At 44.7% G+C, this 22,688-nt stretch overlaps 1 protein-coding gene and 1 long non-coding RNA gene across 9 annotated transcripts in view; one reads left to right on the forward strand and one right to left on the reverse strand.

Annotated features, from left to right (window-relative positions):
* Nucleotides 1-4,825: 4,825 nt before the first annotated feature.
* LOC140895564 (uncharacterized) lies at nt 4,826-20,928 on the reverse strand. The gene is made up of 3 exons (XR_012154265.1): nt 20,516-20,928; nt 11,354-11,517; nt 4,826-5,140 (listed from the first exon to the last, which is right to left on the reverse strand). It is a non-coding gene; the product is annotated as an uncharacterized lncRNA (long non-coding RNA).
* The window catches only part of TANC1 (tetratricopeptide repeat, ankyrin repeat and coiled-coil containing 1), a 216,154-nt gene continuing 211,017 nt past the window's right edge, over nt 17,552-22,688 (forward strand). For 4 of the 8 annotated variants that reach the window (XM_073305541.1, XM_073305549.1, XM_073305547.1 and 1 more), the window contains exon 1: nt 21,051-21,140. Coding sequence is in view for 1 of the 8 variants with exons in the window: in XM_073305550.1 (XP_073161651.1) it covers nt 21,024-21,140 (117 nt within the window). In the remaining 7 variants the exon portion in view is untranslated. Of the gene's footprint in view, nt 17,801-20,792; nt 20,902-20,942; nt 21,141-21,223; nt 21,390-22,688 lie in introns of those variants that run through there. The other 4 variants (XM_073305546.1, XM_073305545.1, XM_073305550.1 and 1 more) reach the window with 4 other exon arrangements.

Here is a 22,688-nt window from a genome sequence, read left to right on the forward strand (position 1 = left end):
CTCCTTCCCCTCCCCTGCCCCTGAGAAGCCACACCCTTTAGAGGCTGTCTGTGGATGTGCCCCACACACAGACCCAGCCAGCACAGTATCTTGGTTAGTTACACACACACACACACACAACTCTGTAAGGTGAAGCAGAAGCTTTTAATTTACTTTATATGTACTGTGACAAAGTTCCTTCTCTACGTTGGTGGGTCTTGCGCTTATAGGCTGATTTGCTCACCTTGGAGCTTCACAGCAGCCCTCAATTTGGCTGTTTTCGTGAACCCGCAGTCTAGGTCAACTCCTCCTGTGTCTGACCAGGAGTTGGGAGGTTTGGGGGGAATCCAGGCCCGCCCTCTACTCCGGGTCCCAGCCCAGGGACCCGTGGAATGCAGCTGTGTAGAGTGCCTCCTGGAACAGTTGTGCGACAGCTACAACTCCCTGGGCTACTTCCCCCATGGCCTCCTCCCAACACCTTCTTTATCCTCACCATAGGACCTTCCTCCTGGTGTCTGATAATGCTTGTACTTCTCAGGCCTCCAACAGTATGCGTTCTCACTTTCAGCTCCTAGCACCTCTTGCTCCCAGCTCGTTACATGCACACCACAAACTGAAGTGAGCTCCTTTTTAAACCCAGGTGCCCTGATTAGCCTGCCTTAATTGACTGTAGCAGCTTCTTGATTGGCTGCAGGTGTTCTAATCAGCCTGTCTGTCTTAATTGTCTCCAGAAGGTTCCTGATTGTTCTGGAACCTTCCCTGTTACCTTACCCAGGGAAAGGGACCTACTTAACCTGGGGCTAATATATCTGCTTTCTATTACTCTTTGGCCCGATCCTGTCACAGTACGTTAATTATTGAGCTTATGAAGTAGCTACTTTGATTATACGGGGTACAATTCTTGTGCTCTGTAGTCTATGACTGATGAGTGGAAGTCTGTTTTACTAACTAGACCAGGGGTGGGCCGCCCACCAGCCATTTTAATCCGGCCCTTGAGTTCCCACTGGGGAGCAGGGTCTGGGGTTTGCCCCGTTCCGGTGCTCCAGCCAGAGAGCAGGGTCGGAGGCCACTCCACGCAGCTCCCAGAAGCAGTGGCATGGCCCCGCTCCAGCTTCTATGCCTAGGGACAGGCCAGGAACGCAGCCAATGGGAGTTGCAGGGGCGGTGGCTGCGGACAGGGCAGCGTGCAGAGCTGCCTTGCCGCGCCTCTGCATAGGAGCTGGGGAAGGGACATGCTGCTGCTTCCGGGAGTCACTTGAGGTAAGTGCCACCTGGAGCCCACACCTTTGAGCCTCTCCCCATGCCCCAACCCTCTGCCCCAGCCCTGATCCCCCTCCTGCCCGCCGAACCCCTCGGTCCCAGCCCGGAGCATGCTCTTACACCCCAAATTCCTCATCCCCAGCCCCACTCCAGAGCCTGCACCCCCAACCAGAGCCCTCACTCCCCTCCTGAACCCCAACCCCAATTTTGTGAGTGTTCTTGGCCCATCATACAATTTATATTTCCAGATGTGGTCCTTGGGCCAAAAAGTTTGCCCACCCCTAGACTAGACCCAAGTCTAAAATATAGCATACAAATTAATTAAAACTTTCTCAGATGGGTGAAATGATTCCATTAACACTGCAACAAAGCTAAAAATAGCAACAGTGGACTTGGTGTAAAGTCAATGGAAAATACGGGATATCTACTGAAATAAAATGGCAATAAGATTTTGAGATTATTTAAAATGCTGTTTTCACCCTTCCTGATTCTGGGGGCAAATAATGGCTGAAGGGCTATTAAAGGGCCTCATCCCGAGAGGTGCTGAGCACTTGTAATTCCTACTGAAGTCAATGGGAGAAGCAGATGCTCAGCACCTGTAGGCTCAGGCCCATAATGGGCTACTTGCATTCTGGCTCAAGGATGTCCTACCAAAATATATAATTGTCTGGGGGAGAGGAATATTTTCTCTTGGTTTGAGTGCCCCTTTCTCTTCCACCATAGGGAACAATTTTCCTTTGGAAAGAAGAACAAATAATGAAGCCTCTAGTTCAGGCCTTTTTTCAGCAGGCCCAATGGGGAGGCAGTCTAAGATGGCTTTTACTCCTGGGAGAATTCTGTACCACTGTGTCTGTGCAGAATTCATGTAAAGATTTTTTTTCTCTCAGAGGAAAATACATTCTGCCCAGAAGTGATGCAGTTATGCCTTTCCCTCACCGGGGCTGCTGTGGCACCAGAACAGAGAGCAGCTGCTCCTGGTCAGGAGCAGCCCCAGCTGTGGATAGGGAAGAGAAGAGGCCCTGTTCCACACAGCACCCTGCCCATGGGGCCAGGTCAGGAGGCACAGGTTATGCGGGGACATTCGGCATATGGGGCTGTTGGGAAGGGGGGCACAAATTGGGTTTCAGAAGAGCTAGTGGTGGGGGACTGGGGTGGGAGCTGAGTGGAAGTTCAGGAACATGTGGACAGGGGGAGGGGAGCTGCTGAGTTGGGGTGCAGGGACACAGGAGGGGGGACAGGGATGCAGGGAGACAAGGGCAGATGTGCCTGACTGAATGAGAGGCTAGGGGTCAGCCAGGATCTGTATGGGGAAGGATCCCTAACAATCCCTTCCCCGCCCCCCAAAAAAACTCTGTTCCATACTTCTCCCACCCACACCCAACAACCCTCCAAGTTCACATTCAGGCTGCTTCCCAGAAATTACTTCCATCTCCCCCACTCCTCTGTTACCCCTAACTCCTCCAAGCCTTTTACTGCTTCTGAGGGGTGTGAAAATATATATCTGTATTGTAATTTAAATGAATTATTACTCATTTAAGTTCTGTGTTAATATGCCTAGTAAGGAATCTATTTGTCAAAAATATTTCCTGAATCTTTTTTGTTGTCTGTATTGTTACAGACCTACTTGTCAACAGCTATTTTGAAATAAATTACCAAAATAATTGAAACTTGCATGATTATATTGTGTTGTTTTGACAAATAAAATATGCAGAATTTTGCAGAATTTTAAAATATTGTGTGCAGAATTTTTAAATTTTGGGCACTGAATTTTAAGTTTTTGGCACAGAATTCCCCCAAGGACAGATTTTACAGATTTCCTCTTTCTGGTGCCGCTTCCTGGTCCCTGCACTCCCCTGTTCAGTTCTGGCACAATTTAGAGCCTTAGGACTGTGCTAAATTACACCCAGTTATCAGAGGTCCCAAGGATCCTTTCCAGAATGTAAGGATCACCTAGAGGTACCTTGGTCTTCTTACTTTCCTCTGGGAATGCCTCCTGTACCAGGAGCCGGGAACTGGGGGGCATAAAGTTACTATGCTGGCTTTGAGCTACCCCGGAAATCCCTCTGTCTGGAGGGACTTTCCCAGTAACCAATTAATCCATCACTGAAGCTCTCCTTCATTGCTGAAGTGGCATAAATTCCTATGTTTTTAATCTCTCTTCCCCTCCCAGAAGCTAATGTCACGTCCAAAAGGTGCTGATGATGGACTTCCACTTGCAAAAATAAAGGAGCCAGTGCTTCTTCTATTTTTTTCTATTTTTATAAGTATAATCAACAGGCTTTGGTAGAGTTAATCCTGATTTAAATGGTTTTAAATTCAAGAGGAGAATAAGACCCAAAACTATATTTTGGGATTAGAGTAGTGGTGAAGAGAATGTATGAAATGACTGAGGCGAGGGCTACACTACAGCTTAGGTCGATATAATTTATGTCGCTTAGGAATCTGAGTAAGCCACCCAACCCACAAGCAACGTAAGTTACACTGACCTAAGAGCCAGTGTGGCTAACGCTATGTCGGTGGGAGAGCTTCTCCTGCAAACACAGCTCCCGGAGAACTCTCTCCCATCCCCTTAGCGTGTCTGCTCTAGCACTGCTACAAAGTGGCGGGTGAAGCTGCACTGCTGTAAACTCGCTAGTGTAGCCATGGAAGCAGTCACAGTCATACCTCCACTACTGTGATGTAAAATTTGTAATTCTGCTCAGTCAAAAAATTGTCTCTTCAAGATTTATCTTGACTCCCGTTACCTATTGTCTAGCGTAGACATAGTCTCTGCTGTTTACTTTTTATCTGCTTTTTATGTTCTCCCTCTTTCTAATTTCCATAAATAAACTTTGATTTGTTTATAAGTGGAGTTAACGGCTGTTTTGGGGAACAATCAGTGGGAGCCAAAGCAATGGTCTGTGCAGGAGAGAGGGAGTGGAGGGTACCAAAGAGTTGGTAAGTCTCCCTGATTCTGAGCGCTGGCTAGCCCCAATGCAACTGAGTTGCTGCTAGGTTGTTCTAAGTTGCACCACTGATTTAGGGTCTTTAATGGATCCTATGCCGGTAGAGGAGTGATATAGTGGAGCTCTGCACTGCTACAGTCTCTCCCTGCTCCCAACATACCCCTTCCTCCCCTTGCTCTCTATATTGGAGGAGGAGGGGACCACAAGCAAAGAAGCTAGCTGCATGCAATTATACATTGCAAGGAATTCCCCTTCAGAAGGGGAATTACCTGATGGGCATTTGTGGCCAGATTATGGTCACTGTGTGCACCCTGAGAAGTACGAAGGGGCTGTAATGCAGTAGAGATTCAGTCCCAGTAATGACCCCTCCCACCGCCCACAACCTAGCCTCCACTGTCCAAAGAGGGGGTGAGATGGGATAGACGTTTCAGTCAAAGGATGGGCACAAGTGTCCCAGTCTCGACTCACTTCTGCTAAATCACTAATTGCAGTAGAGCTGGTTGAACTTTTTTCACAATTAATATAAATCAGAAGCTAGGAACTGTAGAAAATTGATAAGGGAAGCAAAGGGACACAAGGAGAACCATATGCCAACAGAATTAAGGGCATAAGGACTTTATTATTTATTTATATTACTTAAAATAATAACTAAACAACTTATTGACAATGTATGAAAATGACAGAGAAATTTGCATATTTTTTTGAACTTCCAGGATTGTTCAGCTCTTCTCCCTGTTCCTGGCCAATGGGAGCTTCAGGGGCGGTGCTTGCAGGCAGGAGCAGTGCGCGGAGGGAGACCCCTGCCTCCCCCCCAACAGGACCGCGTTTGCCACTTCCAGGAGCGGTGTGGGGCTGGGGCAGTCAGGGAGCCCAGCTGCACCACCGGAGATCACAATTGACTGGGAGATTCTTTAGGATTGACCAGTTGATTGCGATCAGCTGGTTGGTGACCATTGCTATAAACAATGCAGAGTGAACAAAAATGAAATATTCTTGTCAATGTCCTTTTCATTTTTAACTTTTCATGACAAATATATTTCCCCCTGCCTGATTTTCTTTCATCATCTTGACAGATGGAATAACAGCAATATATTATAGTTTAATTCTTATAGTGGTTTGTCATCTATAAACCTCAAAACACTTTACACAAATGGGTAAGACCTCAAGCCAAGTACCAATGAATTCCATGGAAAAAACCACCAAGGGAATTCAGTAAATACTGAGTTGGTTACTGAAGGTGAAATTTACCTCTGTTCAGAGGGTCTGCTTAATTCCCTCATTAGTCCTGTTTGAAGATTTTAAGTGATGCATAGGCCTTGTGCTGGCCTTATGCACAAGTATGAATTTTACCCTTTACAAGGCAATGGCTCTGTCTCTAAGCTCAGGGAATTCATAGTTTAGTCAGTTCATGATGGAGATATGATGGAGTATGGCAGCAACCATAAAACTATGCTTTTAGTAATATTGGAATAAGTCTTTGATTCATATGTAATATTGTAATTTAAGTGTATGGATTCATTGAAGACTTATAGAAGAATAGACAACAATTTGACATTCTCCCACAGATGGAATGAGAAAAAAAATCTAAGTCATGAAACTATTAATAAAAAAATATAAACAGCTTTACATAAGAACGTATCCCCTTGAGTCTGTCAAGCTCATGCTTCCAACCTTGAAAAAATGAACACCAAAGTACAAAGCCATTCCCAGCATATGAACCTTCCCCCAATATTAAAAATATATATACAGATCAAGATACACTGTAAAGTGTGTGTTACATCATCTTCTAGTGACTGGTCCACATACGTATAAGATAAGGCACCTGTTATAACTCCCAACTAAGCTCTCCTTTAGTTGAAGTGGCAGAGGTCTGGTTTGGGATCTCAATCAGGGTTCTAATTCCAGTTTTTTCTGTGTAATTTATATTGTAATTGTGTCTCTTGTTACATAACCCCCATAAAAAGTTCACAGTCAAGCAGGTAAATATGCTTTGAGAGCCCAATAATGCATTCTTGCAAAAATGTCTGTCCTCCCTGGTTGACACTCCTTGGGGTGCTGCTGTTCCTTATTTTCCCTTTCTGCAGCTCATAGACTACCCTCTCCTGTCCTCTTTGGTATTTACAGGATGAGTGCTGGTCTAGCAGACTTCCCAGTGGTCATTTTTGTATTGCCATGATACATAGTTTTTCTGGTGTAGGGTGTGTACGGTGGGATCTTTCACATACTGCCAATGATCTATCAGTCTTGCCTCTGGTTTTCTAGCTTTCCAGGGCATCAAGCTTTCTGGATAGAGAGGGAGCCGCCAAGTCAGTTTTCTACAGAAGACTTTATTATACTAGGCAGGTACTTGGTATCCATTTTCACAGTCTTCTGCAACTACTGAGACAAAGAAATTATAGTCTTCCTTTTACTCAGTGGCTGGTTTCCTCTTATGCAGTGGACACATGCTGAGATTGATGGATTCAGCTCTCTGACAGCCCTGTTTATTATTGATGGTACTGGATACACACTGTTAACTGACTCCATATCTCACTGATCTCAAGATCTTACATGATCTTGAGAGGTCTAGGTCTTCATATTCAGTATTTAACAAATACTCTGGTGTTCATTATTAGTTTGGGGATATGGAAAATATATATTCTGATTATACAACAATACAATTTACTCTTCACTGGAGCATAAATGATTAATTAAACAATTTATTTCACCTTCAAATATTAGGGCACTTTCTATATCTTATTGTGTTTGTCATGGAAAATTACTTTTGGAAGGTTCAGTCTAGTGCTCCAGAAGCCTTTGTTAACAAGAGATTGGAAAATGGAAGGACAGTCTTTTTATTCTGCGTTTGTACAGTGCCTACTACAACAAGGACCTGGTCTGTGACTAGGGCCCTAAGGTGCTACATTAATAAAGTGGATTGAGGGGAATGGAGGGAAGGGGAAAGGAGACTAAGAAAAGAGGAGAGGCTAAGATTCTGAAGTTTTTGGGAGCACTTCAGACTCTAGCAGAGGCTAATTTTAAACTTGTTTTTCTTATTTACTGAGAGTTAAGTGGACATTATTCAAAGGACATGTTATTGATTCAGTCATGTCTAAAGAATCTTTTGATAAAAGATTAGAGAGACAAGGTGGGTGAGGTAATATCTTTCACTGGATCAACGAAATATATTATCTCACCCACATTGTCTCTTTAAAGTGCTGGAACCCACATGGCTATAACTGCACTTCAGAGAAGATTAACATTAGCTGTTAATTATACCTGCCTTTTTTATGCCACAAGATGTTGCTGTTCGCCTACAATTTATACAGCTTCCACCAGTTGAGCTGTCCAGTGATGACATTATAGTATCCTCCTATCACTGAGCCATTCTTTTTAATCCACACACAAATTTTATTGCAACAATTTTAAAGAGCAAGCATTAAAAGGAAAGATGTAGTTCTTTCAGTATCATGCTAGGGTTTACACAAACCACAGAGGACTTGACCCAAAAAATGAAATATAAACCTATATACCACATCATTTATGGGGGGGGGAGGGGAAGGGGGAAATCACATTTCTTCTTACCATTCCTAGTATCTACCCACACATACAATCTTCATATTTGAACAAGTTAATTACAAATGAAATATGATCCAAATAAATTAGTGGCAAACATACTACACTGGCACTGAATTCAGAGGAGTAGATTTCAGAATCATGCTATTTTGCAGATCCCATTGTATTATACATTTCTAACAGAACAATCTCAACATCAAACTATTTGAATATAATACAGGTATTTTGGAGGGAGATGCAGGCAGTGAGATTTTAGGAGATTTATGAAAACGCAAAATAAAATGTTTGTGTGCAGTGTTGTGGTATCAGTGTTGGTTCCAGGATATTAGAAACAAGGATGAGGTAATGTCTTTTATTGGACCAACTTCTGTTAGTGAGAGAGACAAGCTATTGAGCTTGCACAGAGCTCTTCTATGGGTCTCTCTCCCCAACATAAGTTGGTCCAATAAAAGATATTACTTCACACACTTCGTGCCTATAATAAATATGTACATTTTAAAAGGCAAAATGATTTCTCAGCAGCACTTCTTCATAATCTGCTCTAGTCACTATCAGAGTTAACATAGACTGGTGCATGTAGATCTATTGAAGGTTGGATATAGCAGTTCAAAGTCAACACTGATGTAAACAGACACAACTTCATTGACTGCACCCATTTACACCAAGTCTGAATTTGGTCCAGTTTCTCCTCTGCCATTAATTTATTTCTAACTGTTGTTTCAGAAGTTCTTTTTTGTAACATCAAGATACAAAAGTGCAAGTGCTTTGGAGGATAGCATTAAAATTCAAAATGATCTGGACAAACTGGAGAAATGGTCTGAAATAAATAGGATTAAATTCAATAAGGACAAATGCAAAGTACTCCACCTAGAAGGGAACAATCAGTTGTACACTTACAAAATGGGAAATGACTGCCTAGGAAGGAATACTGTGGAAAGGGATCTCAGGGTCATAGTGGATCACAAGGATCACACAATATGAGTCAACAGTGTAACACTGTTGCAAAAAAAGCAAACATCATTCTGGGATGTATTAGCAGGAGTTTTGTAAGCAAGACACAAGTAGTAATTCTTTCGCTCTACTCCACGCTGATTAGGCCTCAGCTGGAGTATTGTGTCCAGTTCTGGGAGCCACATTTTAGGAAAGATGTGGACAAATTGGAGAAAGTCTGGAGAAGAGAAATAAAAATGATTAAAGGTCTAGAAAACATGACCTATGAGGGAAGATTGAAAAAAATGGGTTTGTTTAGTCCGGAGAAGAGAAGACTGAGAGGGGACATGATGACAGTTTTCAAGTACATAAAAGGTTGTTACAAGGGGGAGGGAGAAAAATTGTTCTCCTTAACTTCTGAGGATAGGACAAGAAGCAATCGGCTTAAATTGCAGCAAGGGAGGTTTAGGTTGAACAGTTAGGAAAAACTTCCTGTCAGGGTAATTAAGCACTGCAATAAAGTGCCTTAGAATCTCCATCATTGAAGATTTTTAAAAGCAGGTTAGACAAACACCTGTCAGGAATAGTCTAGATAATACTTAGTCCTCTTCATGTCCCTTCCAGTCCTATGATTCTATGTATTTGTATGACGCATTTTCAGTCTGGCTGCATTCAGGAGGTCGGGCTTCAAGATGGTTGTGTTGAAGGGAGGCCTTTGTTAACTTCAGAAACTACATGGATCTGACATCAGCAGCTCTACAGGACCGAAGATGCCCTCTGGTTAAGGGATTTAGAAGACTTGTTGGAAAACTGGAATTTATATTTTCTAAAGTTAGTAGGTCAAAATTGGCTTGTCTACACTACACAGCTTTTAGCAACACGGCTGTGTCGTTACAGCCATGCCGCTAAAAATTGGGCAGTGTAGCACTGTTTGTCGGCTCTCCTGCCAACAAAAAACTTCCTCCCCCCAATGAGTGGTGTTTGCATTGTTGGCAGGAGAGTGCTCCTGCCAACAATGCACTGTTCATACCAGCACTTGTCGCGGCAAAACTTTTGTCTTCTGGGGGGTGGAGGGAAGGTTTAACTCCTCTGAAAGACAAAAGTTTTGTCATTCAATTGCCATTGTAGACATAGCCTAAGAGCTTCACTGAGGAAGCTAGTAGAATTAGTAAGATGATGATGATCTCTCTCTATATATCAGAAACAATGGCGTCCAAGGTCTGTATTAGCAGCTAAGAAGATCAGTCTTTCCTTCAAGACTAATAAATTTCTAGATACATCTCAGTGGAGCAACGGACTAAATATTGCAAGTAGCTATTTATAATCGTATATGGGACCTTATTGCAGATACGCATGTGGACTGATGATTAAAGAAATTAATGGTGCTCTTGATAAACTTCTTAATCAAACAGAAACACTAACATAGGATTAAAAATTGTGTGGGAGTTTGATGTAATTAATGGAATCTTTGCAATGATGGAAAGTCATCTTAAATACCATTAAGAAGATTCTGAAGCTAACTTAGATTAGATGATTTTTGGATACAATAGATGTGGTGTCACTTCTTACATTCAGCAACATATTTTCTCCAGATTTGATGGCACATTTATTTAAAAAAGCCACAGAAGGAAAGAAAGACTGAGCAAGACTATATGGCACTTTTCCTTTCACATTTCCTGGCTGCATTTATCTTGTCTTTCTATTTATGTATTTAAATTTGGTACTAAAAAAAGCACTGAAACAGAAGGTGCAAGCAACCTGGCAATAACTAGACTTACAGTAACCACCCTACACCATTAATACTGGTACACAAATCAAACTAATTCTCCAAGAGAGTAGCATAGAATAATCAAATAGAAGTATCTGTCAAGAATGATGGCTTGCAGCTGCACCTACCTAGTCTCTAGGCACAGTGCCACCCAGAGGATTCAGGGGACCTGGGGCAAAGCAATTTCGCGGGCCCCTTCCACAAAAAAAAGTTGCAATACTTTTGTATAGTATAGTATATTGCCCTGGGGCCTGGGGCAAATTGCCCCACTTGCCCCCGAGCGGCTCTGTCTAGGCAGCCTATGAGCACAGCTGAGCCACAGCAGGGCTGTCTTATTGGCTGCTGAAGTCAGCAAGTCCACTTTTAAGCCCAACAGCAACAACCAATCTCTGGCTGCTTAATGCCCATGCCTGCAGCTGTGATCTCTTCTGTGTCTGTCTTCCCCAGCCCTGATCCTGCCTTGTTGCCAGCCTTGTTCCCGCCTAGCCCAGCCTAGTCCAGTCCATTCCACTCCACTCCAGCCCTGATTCCCGGTTCCTGACTCTGACATTTGGCGCTGTTCCTGGACGCTGACTCCAGCTCTGACTAGTAGGCAAGACTGCCTATGTCTTGGTTTGTGACAGTAACAACTAATCTCAGCCAGCAGACAACAGAAAAGGAAAACTCAAGAAAAAATTCCACCCCCAAACCTTACCCAGGAACTTCCCCCATCCATCTTTAAGAACATGGTTTTTGGTCCTGTCGACTGAGTTTTGTGTGTCACAGACTGTGTTTAAGGGCTTAGATCCTGGTGGTGTCTATTGCTGTTAAACATAGTATAGAGGACTGTGTGTGAGTGCGCTGGGGGCATGCCTATGACTTTCCTTCCACTGTGACCAGTTGTGTCAAACTGTACTGGGAGGAGAGAATGCTACACCTTTTCAGAAGGAGCAGCAGGGATCATTGCTGTGTGCGCTTTCCCCAGCTCACTTGAAGGATTTCTTCTGCCCTACATAGACATCATGCCTCCAGCCACCACCAAAAGGGCACTGAACTTTCTCTTTCCCGTGCAGCTTACGATCTGGGATCCTTCATTTGTCCCTAAAATCAAAAACAAATATAAAAAAAACACAAAGTATTTGTAACAAATCTTTGAAAGAATACTCCCCAACCCTCATTTATTTCCAGTATGGCTTTCTGATGGACACAATCACTGGCAGGGAGGAAGGATCATGGTAGCAATGAACTTCTCAACTACACCCTGATAGGACTAAATTAACATAACCATAAGAATGGATTATCGTTTGTTACATCTGAGAAAGTCCAAAGGGCCCTTTTTGAGACCTTCTTTCTCTAGAGACTCTTAGAAATCTAAATGAACACATCTACCCTGCCCATCTGTATGTTGGACCCATGCCACAGATGTGGCTAATTCCTGAAAGGCAAAAATGAAATTGTAGGAATTATAAAACATCATTGTTCATAAGCATGGTTGTCCTTGTTAACAGTTTTACCGATTATTTTTTCAGTTAAATGTTTCCAGTGCTTCTAATTTTTCAAGGAGACTCAAAGATTTTTTTACATCTGGGGAATTTCCTCAGGATAGGGCTTAATTTTCTACTAATCAAAATCATTTGGCACTACTGAAAATAAATTGGAAGCAGAGTTTTCCACTTATTAATTGATTTCCAGACATATAACTGTTGCTTCTTCAAATTGAAAACATTTGCCTTTCCATTACTCTGATGTTTATCCATCAGTCTTCACTATTCTTTGAGTACTTATAAAAATGTCACATACAGTAAGTTTGTGATAAACTTTGGGTTCAAGAAATTCCTCCTGTTTGGAGCATGACTTTCTTCTAAACTCTGTACCATGGATGTTCTTCTGTAATCTGCTCATCTCTTAGATATGTGTGTTTGGTATGTCCCAAAGCAGAAACTTTGAGCTAGTACTACTGACACTCTTCACTAAGGCCTCACTTTTACAAAGCACTTAAGCACCTTCTTAAGATTAAGCACATTTTAAGTCTATCTCTATTCAGCAAAGCATTTAAGCACATGCTTCAGAATATTGCTGAACTGGGGCCAATGCTAAGTAAATGCACTGCTTTTGCCGTGTATGTACCATCCATAAGCAATGAAATTCTGCAAGTCACTAGATCTTATACATCTCTTATTTCCTCCTTAGATATCAATCATTCCTTGTGAAATCAGATTCATAAGTGAGAGACTGCCAAGATAAAATATAGGGCAAAGTTCATCTAATAATTTCTGTCTCCTGATCAAGATTCTAGATATAATCAGTTTTTTGATACTGAGAAGAGGATACGGAACGGAAAGGAGAGGAAGGGAGCCTAGCAAAGCATAATGACAAGTTTCAGAGTAGCAGCCATGTCAGCTCTCGTCCCCTAATGCCCCTACTCTACTTGCGCTACGTTGATGACATCTTCATCATCTGGACCCATGGAAAAGAAGCCCTTGAGGAATTCCACCATGATTTCAACAATTTCCATCCCACCATCAACCTCAGCCTGGACCAGTCCACACAAGAGATCCACTTCCTGGACACTATGGTGCTAATAAGCGATGGTCACATAAACACCACCCTATATCAAACCTACTGACCGCTATTCCTACCTACATGCCTCCAGCTTTCATCCAGACCACACCACACGATCCATTGTCTACAGCCAAGCTCTACGATACAACCGCATTTGCTCCAACCCCTCAGACAGAGACAAACACCTATAAGATCTCTATCAAGCGTTCTTACAACTGCAATACCCACCTGCTGAAGTGAAGAAACAGACTGACAGAGCCAGAAGAGTACCCAGAAGTCACCTACTACAGGACAGGCCCAACAAAGAAAGTAACAGAACGCCACTAGCCATCACCTTCAGCCCCCAACTAAAACCTCTGCAGCGCATCATCAAAGATCTACAACTTATCCTGAAGGATGACCCATCACTCTCACAGATCTTGGGAGACAGGCCAGTCCTTGCTTAAAGACAGCCCCCCAACCTGAAGCAAATACTCACCAGCAACCACATACCACACAACAGAACCACTAACCCAGGAACCTTGCAACAAAGCCCATTGCCAACTGTGTCCACATAACTATTCAGGGGACACCATCATAGGGCCTAATCACATCAGCCACACTATCAGAGGCTCGTTCACCTGCACATCTACCAATGTGATATATGCCATCATGTGCCAGCAATGCCCCCCTGCCATGTACATTGGTCAAACTGGACAGTCTCTACGTAAAAGAATAAATGGACACAAATCAGACGTCAAGAATTATAACATTCAAAAACCAGTCGGAGAACACTTCAATCTCTCTGGTCACTCGATTTCTGACCTAAAAGTGACTATTCTTCAACAAAAAAACTTCAAAAACAGACTCCAGCGAGAGACTGCTGAATTGGAATTAATTTGCAAACTGGATACAATTAACTTAGGCTTGAATAAAGACTGGGAGTGGATGGGTCATTACACAATGTAAAACTATTTCCTCATGTTTATTCCCCTCCACCCAACTGTTCCTCAGACGTTCTTGTCAACTGCTGGAAATGGCCCAGCTTGATTATCACTACAAAAGGTCTCCCCCCCGCCCGCCCGTGTCCTGCTGGAAATAGCCCACCTTAAGTGATCACTCTGGTTACAGTGTGTATGGTAACACCCATTGTTTCATGTTCTCTATGTATATAAATCTCCCCACTGTATTTTCCACTGAATGCATCCGATGAAGTGAGCTGTAGCTCACGAAAGCTTATGCTCAAATAAATTTGTTAGTCTCTAAGGTGCCACAAGTACTCCTTTTCTTTTAGCAAAGCATAGAATCTGGATGACTCCAGTCGATTGGCTTGATCATGTTCTTGATATCTTGTTGTTATAGCCTTATTTTGTAATAACTTTGCTGCCACTAATTGTGTTGTTATATTGCTTTTTCTTCTAGTAGCCCTTCCAAAGCGATGGAATCTCTAGAGTGGCAAAAGGCAATAGATTAACTACTCTAGCAGGAATAGGGAAAGCCATGCAATCACTGGAGATAAAAGGACTTTAAAATCAGTGAGCCAAATCCTGTCCTCAGATAATCACCTACAGCAAAATTTAGCCCACTTAGTCCTTTAGGAATCTGAGCACCCAGATCAGCCCTTACTGACTGAATACAGAAAGGATGTAGCTTTGTCCTTAGGACTCATGGATTCAATGATTTTCACATTTTAAAATATTTATTAATGATTTTTACCGCTTAAAGACTCTTGCATCTAGGCAAGCAGATATAACAGTGTCAGGTGATCCATTTGATGAGGCAGATGAGGGCTGCCAAGTTAAAACCTGAGCTGCGTGGAAAAACTAAGAGTAAGTAGGAAATCTCACAGACCCCATGATTTGTCACAGGGGCTCATGTATTCCAAGCAGGAGGCTACTGGTGGTGCGTTCATTAACAGGCAGCTGCCATGAGTTACATGCAATCAAGTATATCTTAACAATTTAATTTTCCAATAAAAAGAGATTTTAATTAAAATAATGGTATCTATGAATTAGTATTTTTTACAATAAATTCATTATTTTTGTCTTTTTCCGTAACAGACTAACTTATGTAAATTGCCACCACAAACCAGTCCCCCTACTCGGATGTTATTTAGTCCCACTGCAGAAAGTGAGCAAGAACTTCTGTAATCAACTAGCTTTTTTGCACTCCCTCTACTGGATGGAAGGTGAGAAATTTGTTAAAGTGTTTACAGTGTAATATATTGATGGTCACCTAGGAATTTAGGGTTGTGGTCACTATGCTGCAAACCATGGCCTCTTGGAGCTTCACCCTGGAATAGAACCCACATCCCACTTGCTCTGGAAGTACAGGTCCTGCTACTTTAACTAAAGTGTCAGCAGTATGTAGGACATGTGACACACTGTCCAGCAACTCTTACTCCATCCAATAGTGGGTAGTGGAGTACATATACACTCTAGCCAGTTCATTATATGTTCCCTGTGTGACCAGGTAAATTAGAGGATTTACTCTAGCCTGCTGCGGTAGATCCCTATAATATCTGGAACTTAAGATCGTGGGTTCTGTTTCTCACGCTTTATGTGTGTATTTGGCTGTTTCTGACCAGAATATCTCTGGCTGTATGTGTTCATGGATTGTAACACTTGCATGAACTGAATAGTGACACTTAATTTCTTTTTTTTTTTTTTCAGAGAAGTTTAGTACCCATTGCTTCTTTTCTGGTTCATAAGAGCAACAACAACAAAAAACACCACTGCCTACCCCACCCCCAACCCAGCCTACAAAAAATGTACAAAAGTTAAATAAAGAATTAACATTAATGTGCAATTAACTCAAAAAAGGAAAAAGAGAATATGATGGGCCACTTAAGTCTCATCTTGCAGTACAGTATTTCTGACTTGACTTTGCTTTAAGCGCCATATTCATTGTCAGCTTTTGTTCTGGAGCATTTTATGAGGTTTTCAGTTTTCTTAGTTTATTTCCAAGCACTGACTGTTCCAGTGTGTGATCATTGATGTTGACCCTAGCTCAAGATGAGTTTTTAAATAGAAAAATGTAAGAACTTGGGTGTAGGCAGGCATACACACCCACAAAATACAGTTTTATCCCCTAAGGGCAACAATTCCTGTGGTGTAATGACAGGGTTTTATTTGTTATCTTTCCTCTGTATGCCTTGCAGAAATGAAGTGCTGGCAGACTGGCAGTAAAGCAAAATTTACTAGCACCCTGTTCTCTGAAGTGCTGTCTGCCAGGCCAGGCCTTGCACAGAGGTCAAGTTTCTGGTAAATTTCACTTTGCTGCCAACCTGTACACAGAGCAAACAGAACAGAGAACTGGAGGGGGTTGGGAAAGAGTAGACATAACAGGAGCAAGGGTTGGGAGAGGAGAAGCAACAGAGGTATCAGAACTGGAAAAGAGAGGATGAAAGAAACTGTAGGGAGCACATTATTAATTGGAAAAAATTATCAAACAGAGTGACATTTAGAGTTTTTTAGTTAATGTTTATTATTTTTATTATTTATACAGTGCCATAGGTTTGCATGGTATGCTAAAGCCAAAAAAGATAAATTCTGCCTCCAGGAGCTTAAAATTTGCTGCCTGTTCCTGCAAACACTTACTCATATACATAATTATTTGCGTGTATTCCGTATAGAGAAAGTGTTGCAGGAGATGAATTGCAATTCTGCAAATCCTCATGCATATGACTCACTTGATATGTGTGACTGGTGTTACTACTGAAGTCACTGAGACTCTGCACAGGGATCTGGTCATGCAGAAGAGCTTTCAGGATTGGAGTCATAGTATTTACCGATCACAAAGTAGTTTAACAAAGATATTATTTGTAACTTTATTTTATGTTTTATTTTCATTTTTGTGTTTTTCTCTTGTAAAGTCAATAAAAATATATTTTATTAAGAAATTTTCAGTAAGTCAACAATCTTCTAACAAAAAGTACATAGATGGGGTGGAACTAGGCAGAATAAAGCAGCTGCATCTAAAAAATAGCCCAACAAAACCAAAAGAAATAGAACTGAAACAGCAGCTAAAGATGTGAGCCCAAAATCAGAAGCAAAAATTTAGTGAAAATGGACAAAGACAGAGCAAAGAAATCCGATTTCTTAGCTCCCTGGGCCCCCATGTTGCTAGTCAGTCTGCTGCAGTATTTATCATCTCAGGATGAGGCTCTTGGTGATCAGAACAGCTCTTTAAAAACCTTGAGAGCTTGCATAATAAATTTGAGGATATAAGGGGAGCCATAACCTCTGTGGAACAAAGCTGGAAAATCCATTGGCTCAGACAAATTATCTGAACAACTGAGTTGAAGGGGCAGACGGGGAAATAGTGCAAGTGGAAAAACAGCTTTGGACACAACTCCTCCCATGAGGAAGCTACTGATGAGAGGAAAGATTTTTTTTTTTTTGTGATCAAACGTATTACTGTACTGAAAGACAAGTAGAGAACCTTCACAATCAAGCTACAGCTAAAAATATCTGGTCTTGAGCTTCCCTGTGGAACAGCAGGACCTAAATCCAATTGACTTTATTCTTAATAGTATCCCAAAGCTCCTTGACTTAGATAGAGAGGACTATCACATTATTCAGCAATACTTCAGGATCCTGACCAGGAACACATCACAGAACACTGGACTTGTAAGTCTCGTGGTTTCTTGTTTCAGATTTCAGACACAAAGAATTGTAAAGGCTGCCAGATCCAAGAAAGACATCTCCTTTGAGGGACAGAAAATCTCCTTTTTTCCAGAGATAGGCCCAATCACACAAGCAAAATGGAGGGAATGGAATGTGATCAACAATGATTCTCTACAGGAAGGAAGAGAAGCTGATGTACTGTATCCAGCCATATGGTGAGTTGTGCACAACAACCTGTCCTTATTTTGGGATAATTTTTCAGCTACTAAGCTGTTAGAGAAAGTCAAAATGAAAACACAAGCAGCAGATAAAATTTAACTGCATCATGGTTAGGACACTAACACTCCTTGTTTCTATTTTGTTTTGTTTTTCTATTACCACATATGGCATTCATGTTTAAATATTCTGGTGGGGTGTAACTTTTGTAAATAATCCTATGACATGTTTATCAACACATCCATGGGCTCTATCCTAAACCTTTTACTGGCATAGTGGAAAGGCTATGTGTACACCGTGGCAAACTGGATGTTTTGGCACTCTAATGGTTATTCAGCAGCTTCATTAAGATTAAAAAAGTATGTTTTTAATTAATTAAAGATGAAAATTAATAACTCAGTCTGCACAGGAATCCCCTATTTTTTATATTAAATTCAGTTTATTTTCCTCTGTTTCCACATTTTCAAGGTCCTGCAAAAATTTTTATTGATAATGAATAATAGCATAATAGTAGAAATTGCATGGGGTGAAATTGGTATCTAGGCAGGGAATAGTTGGGGTTTGTGGTACCTGCAGAGGTGTGGGAGGCAGTTTGGGATTGTGGGATTAGAACATTAGATGGATGTTTCTGCTAAAATTATCAACTATGAAATAGCTAATGATGACATTTAAATTGCCATCACTAACATTATGTTTTCACTGTACAAAAAAGATGTTTTACATCAAGATCTAGCTCGAAATAGCTATCCTGATGTAAATCCTAGTGCAGATAAATCATAGAATATCAGGGTTAGAAGGGACCTCAGGAGGTCATCTAGTCCAACCCCCTGCTCAAAGCAAGACCAATCCCCAATTTTTGCTCTAGATCCCTAAATGGCCCCCTCAAGGATTGAACTCAGAACCCTGGGTTTAGCAGGCCAACACTCAACCCACTGAACTATCCCTCCCCATCACCTGCTGATAAGGCACTATAGTGTTTATCTTGTTTAAAGTAACCCGCAGATGGGGGTACAGAGTTGGCCTCTACTTGTTACATTGAGGTAAAAGCTACCTATACCTTGTTTACACAAGGATTTTACATCAAAATAGCTATCTCGAGTTAGATATCTCAATGTAAAAACACACCTATTTTTGCAGTAAAGATGTAGCTTGTGTTTCAGAGTTAAAACCTTACTAGAATGATTGTAGCAATTCACGCCCTGGGCTCAGACTGTTTTAGGCTGTCCTTAGATACATCCGTACATCAGTACGTTCAGAATAGTGCTCCCCTTGACCTCAGTTGCAGTTGTGAAGGCTCAGTACTTCTGCAAATCAGACCAGGAGTCTCAAGTTGGGCATTCAGAAAATGAGGAGAACACAGATAGTGGCCATTTGTGGAATGTCTAGTTCGAGCAACTTGCTCAGCAGCACACAGGAACTTTGCAGCAGAGGCAATGATAGAATCCAGTTCTCCAGCATGGCATTCAACTCTCACACACACATTCCCAGCCCCGCTAACTCTCTACAAATCCACTCTCTGGCTTATCTTTTCTCTTCCTTCAGCTCTCTTATTCGCTACACACCTTCCAACTTCTGCAACAAATGAAGGAAGGGGTGTACAGATAATAGCCTCAATAACTACATGACCTCATTTCATTCCGTGACCACTGTCCATTCTGTGCAGTGAAAATAAAGTGTTGGGCAATCTTAGCCATAGGTCATCACTGCCTCTGCCAACTATAATAGCTACATGGTAGGTCAAACCCACCTTCTTCAATGTTCAGTGTAACAGAGTAATTCCAACCTGTGGGTTGTGACCCCAAATGGTGTTGAAGTATCAGGAGATGAGGTTTTGATGATCCTCAGTGTGCAGAGGATGCCATTTTGCTCCACTCAGCATGACTTCTCTTGTGTGGTGCCTGTGAGGTCATACTCTGTGGAAGACACCATTTTCCTCTACCAAATGGCATCCTCCACAGAGCTTGACATCACGTGCACCTTACATATGAGGTCATGCTATGTGGAAGATGCCATTTTGAAGGGGAAAATGGTGTCCTACATGAGGTGTCACCTCACACATACAGTGCATGTGAGGTCATACTGTACAGCGGATGCCATGTAGTTCGTCTAAATGGTGTCCTCCCTAGTGTCTAGGGTCCCAGGAGGAAATAATTAATTAAAATGGGGTCAGGCCAGCAAAAGCTTTGGGAACCCCTGCAAAGCTTCCTACTTGCTTTCAAACAAACAAAAATAAAAATGGGAGAAAACAGGATTATAGAATAAAAAGTATTAAGACGTTATGAAAGGTGATACAAATATATTTGAATTGAAACAGAAACAAACAGCATAGGCCTGTGAAGACTCAGTGATTGGAGGGAGATACCATCACATTTGGGTTGATTTTAAAGCAGTTTTTGAAGTTTCATCCTCTAATAATGAAGAATTTTTGCACTGTATTTCACTGAGACTTTAAAAATCTTCCCTTTTTTGTAATCTGCACTATCCAAATTATCTGGCTATGGTGTATTACTTTATAGCACTGATAATGTGTGACATATGACAGCAGTGAACACCAGGGCACACACACCAGTTAGAACACAGATATAACATACAACACACACCTGAACAAGAACATGCAGTGCAGGAAAGTTAAGAAGGTATAATTACAACAAGCATCATACACAAGTTCATAACATGGAACACTGAGAGAAGGTAACAACAACATGATAACTCACAGATTAACAGCAGCGGGCAACCCACAAGTCCGGGTGCAAATGATTTTTTCCCCGGGTGACCCCATCGGATAGCCTTATTCTTTTAAATTTGCATTTGGCTTCTGTTTTGCATTGCTGATGTTAAGGATAGGAGGACGGGCAAGGCAAACCCTAGCTGGGACCCTCGCTACAGCAAAACCAGCCTGGCTGAGTCCCACTAGCGCTGCTCATCGCTCCCAATAGCTCCCTTATGGGTTGCCTCTTTCCAAGCAGTAGTAACTTTGGACCCTGAGGGCAGGGCTCTGTTTGCAGACGCAGCCCCGCAGAGGGGCTGCTCAGGGATCTCACGGGCCCAGCCCCGGACCGGAGGTGGGATGCTGCAAGGCAGAGCATCGGGCGTATTTGGCGTAAGCTGGGTGCTATTCAGGAGCTCTCTCCCCTCCCCCAGCAGGAGTCTGTCCGTTCGGGGGAGGGAGGCGGCCGTAGGGAGACTGCGTAAGGCGGCGGTTGTTGTTGCCGCCTGCTTCCAATGAGCTCATCCCGCTGGCTGCCTGCGGAGGAGCCCAGCTCGGGACGCACCGAGGGCCCGGCAGAGGGGCCCGAGGTGGCAGAGGGGTTGAGGAGGCGGCCCCCGCGGGGAAGGGAGGTAAGTGCCCTCGCCGCCGCTCGAGCGGTGCCCCTCGCCGCGGAGGGTTTGCCGGGGCTGGGTGGGGCTGGAAAGTGTGTGTGAAAGTTTCAGGCTGGGAATGTGCATGGGCAAGTCTGTGCCCCTGGGAGCCCGGCTCCGCCGCTTCCTGCCCCGCCGCGGCTCCGCGCGTGGGGCCCCGGCCTGGGCGGGGGAGGAGGAAACCTGAGGGGGCTCCTGGCGCTTAACAGCAGGGCGCTCTGCTAACAGGTAACTGGCGGGTGGAGGCGCTAAGCTCTGACTCTGCTGAGCGGCAACGCTGGGCACGGGCCTGGGGGGGCCTGGGGCTGGCGCCTGGGCACGGGTCTGGGGGGAGGGCTGAGGCTGGGGCTGGCGCCTGGGCACGGGTCTGGGGGGGGGCTGGGGCTGGCTCCTGGGCACGGGTCTGGGGGGGGGGGGGCTGGGGCTGGCTCCTGGGCACGGGTCTGGGGGGGGGGGGGCTGGGGCTGGCTCCTGGGCACGGGTCTGGGGGGGGGGCTGGGGCTGGCGCCTGGGCACGGGTCTGGGGGGGGGGCTGGGGCTGGCGCCTGGGCACGGGTCTGGGGGGGGGGCTGGGGCTGGCGCCTGGGCACGGGTCTGGGGGGGGGCTGGGGCTGAGGCTGGCTCCTGGGCACGGGTCTGGGGGGGGGCTGGGGCTGGCTCCTGGGCACGGGTCTGGGGGGGGGCTGGGGCTGGCTCCTGGGCACGGGTCTGGGGGGGGGGCTGGGGCTGGCGCCTGGGCACGGGTCTGGGGGGGGGCTGGGGCTGGCGCCTGGGCACGGGTCTGGGGGGGGGGGCTGAGGTTGGGGCTGGCGCCTGGGCACGGGTCTGGGGGGGGGGCTGAGGTTGGGGCTGGCGCCTGGGCACGGGTCTGGGGGGGGGGGCTGAGGCTGGGGCTGGCGCCTGGGCACGGGTCTGGGGGTGGGGCTGAGGCTGGGGCTGGCGCCTGGGCACGGGTCTGGGGGTGGGGCTGAGGCAGGGGCTGGCGCCTGGGCACGGGTCTGGGGGTGGGGCTGAGGCTGGGGCTGGCGCCTGGGCACGGGTCTGGGGGTGGGGCTGAGGCTGGGGCTGGCGCCTGGGCACGGGTCTGGGGGTGGGGCTGAGGCTGGGGCTGGCGCCTGGGCACGGGTCTGGGGGTGGGGCTGAGGCTGGGGCTGGCGCCTGGGCACGGGTCTGGGGGTGGGGCTGAGGCTGGGGCTGGCGCCTGGGCACGGGTCTGGGGGTGGGGCTGAGGCTGGGGCTGGCGCCTGGGCACGGGTCTGGGGGTGGGGCTGAGGCTGGGGCTGGCGCCTGGGCATGGGTCAGGGGGGGCTGAGGCTGGGGCTGGCACCTGGGCATGGTTCGGGGGTGCAGGGCTGGGGCTGGCTCCTGAACACTGGCACTGGGGGACTGGGGCTGGCGTCTGGGTACGATATGGGTGAGTGGTCTGGGGAGCCTGGGCACGGTGGGGGGGGGCTGGGGCTGTCACCTGGGCACGGTATTGGAAGGAAGAGGGTGGGTGAGGGCAGTGGCTGGCCCCTGCACTTGGGA

This window comes from Lepidochelys kempii, chromosome 11, assembly GCF_965140265.1.
Source record: "Lepidochelys kempii isolate rLepKem1 chromosome 11, rLepKem1.hap2, whole genome shotgun sequence".
NCBI lineage: Eukaryota > Metazoa > Chordata > Testudines > Cheloniidae > Lepidochelys > Lepidochelys kempii.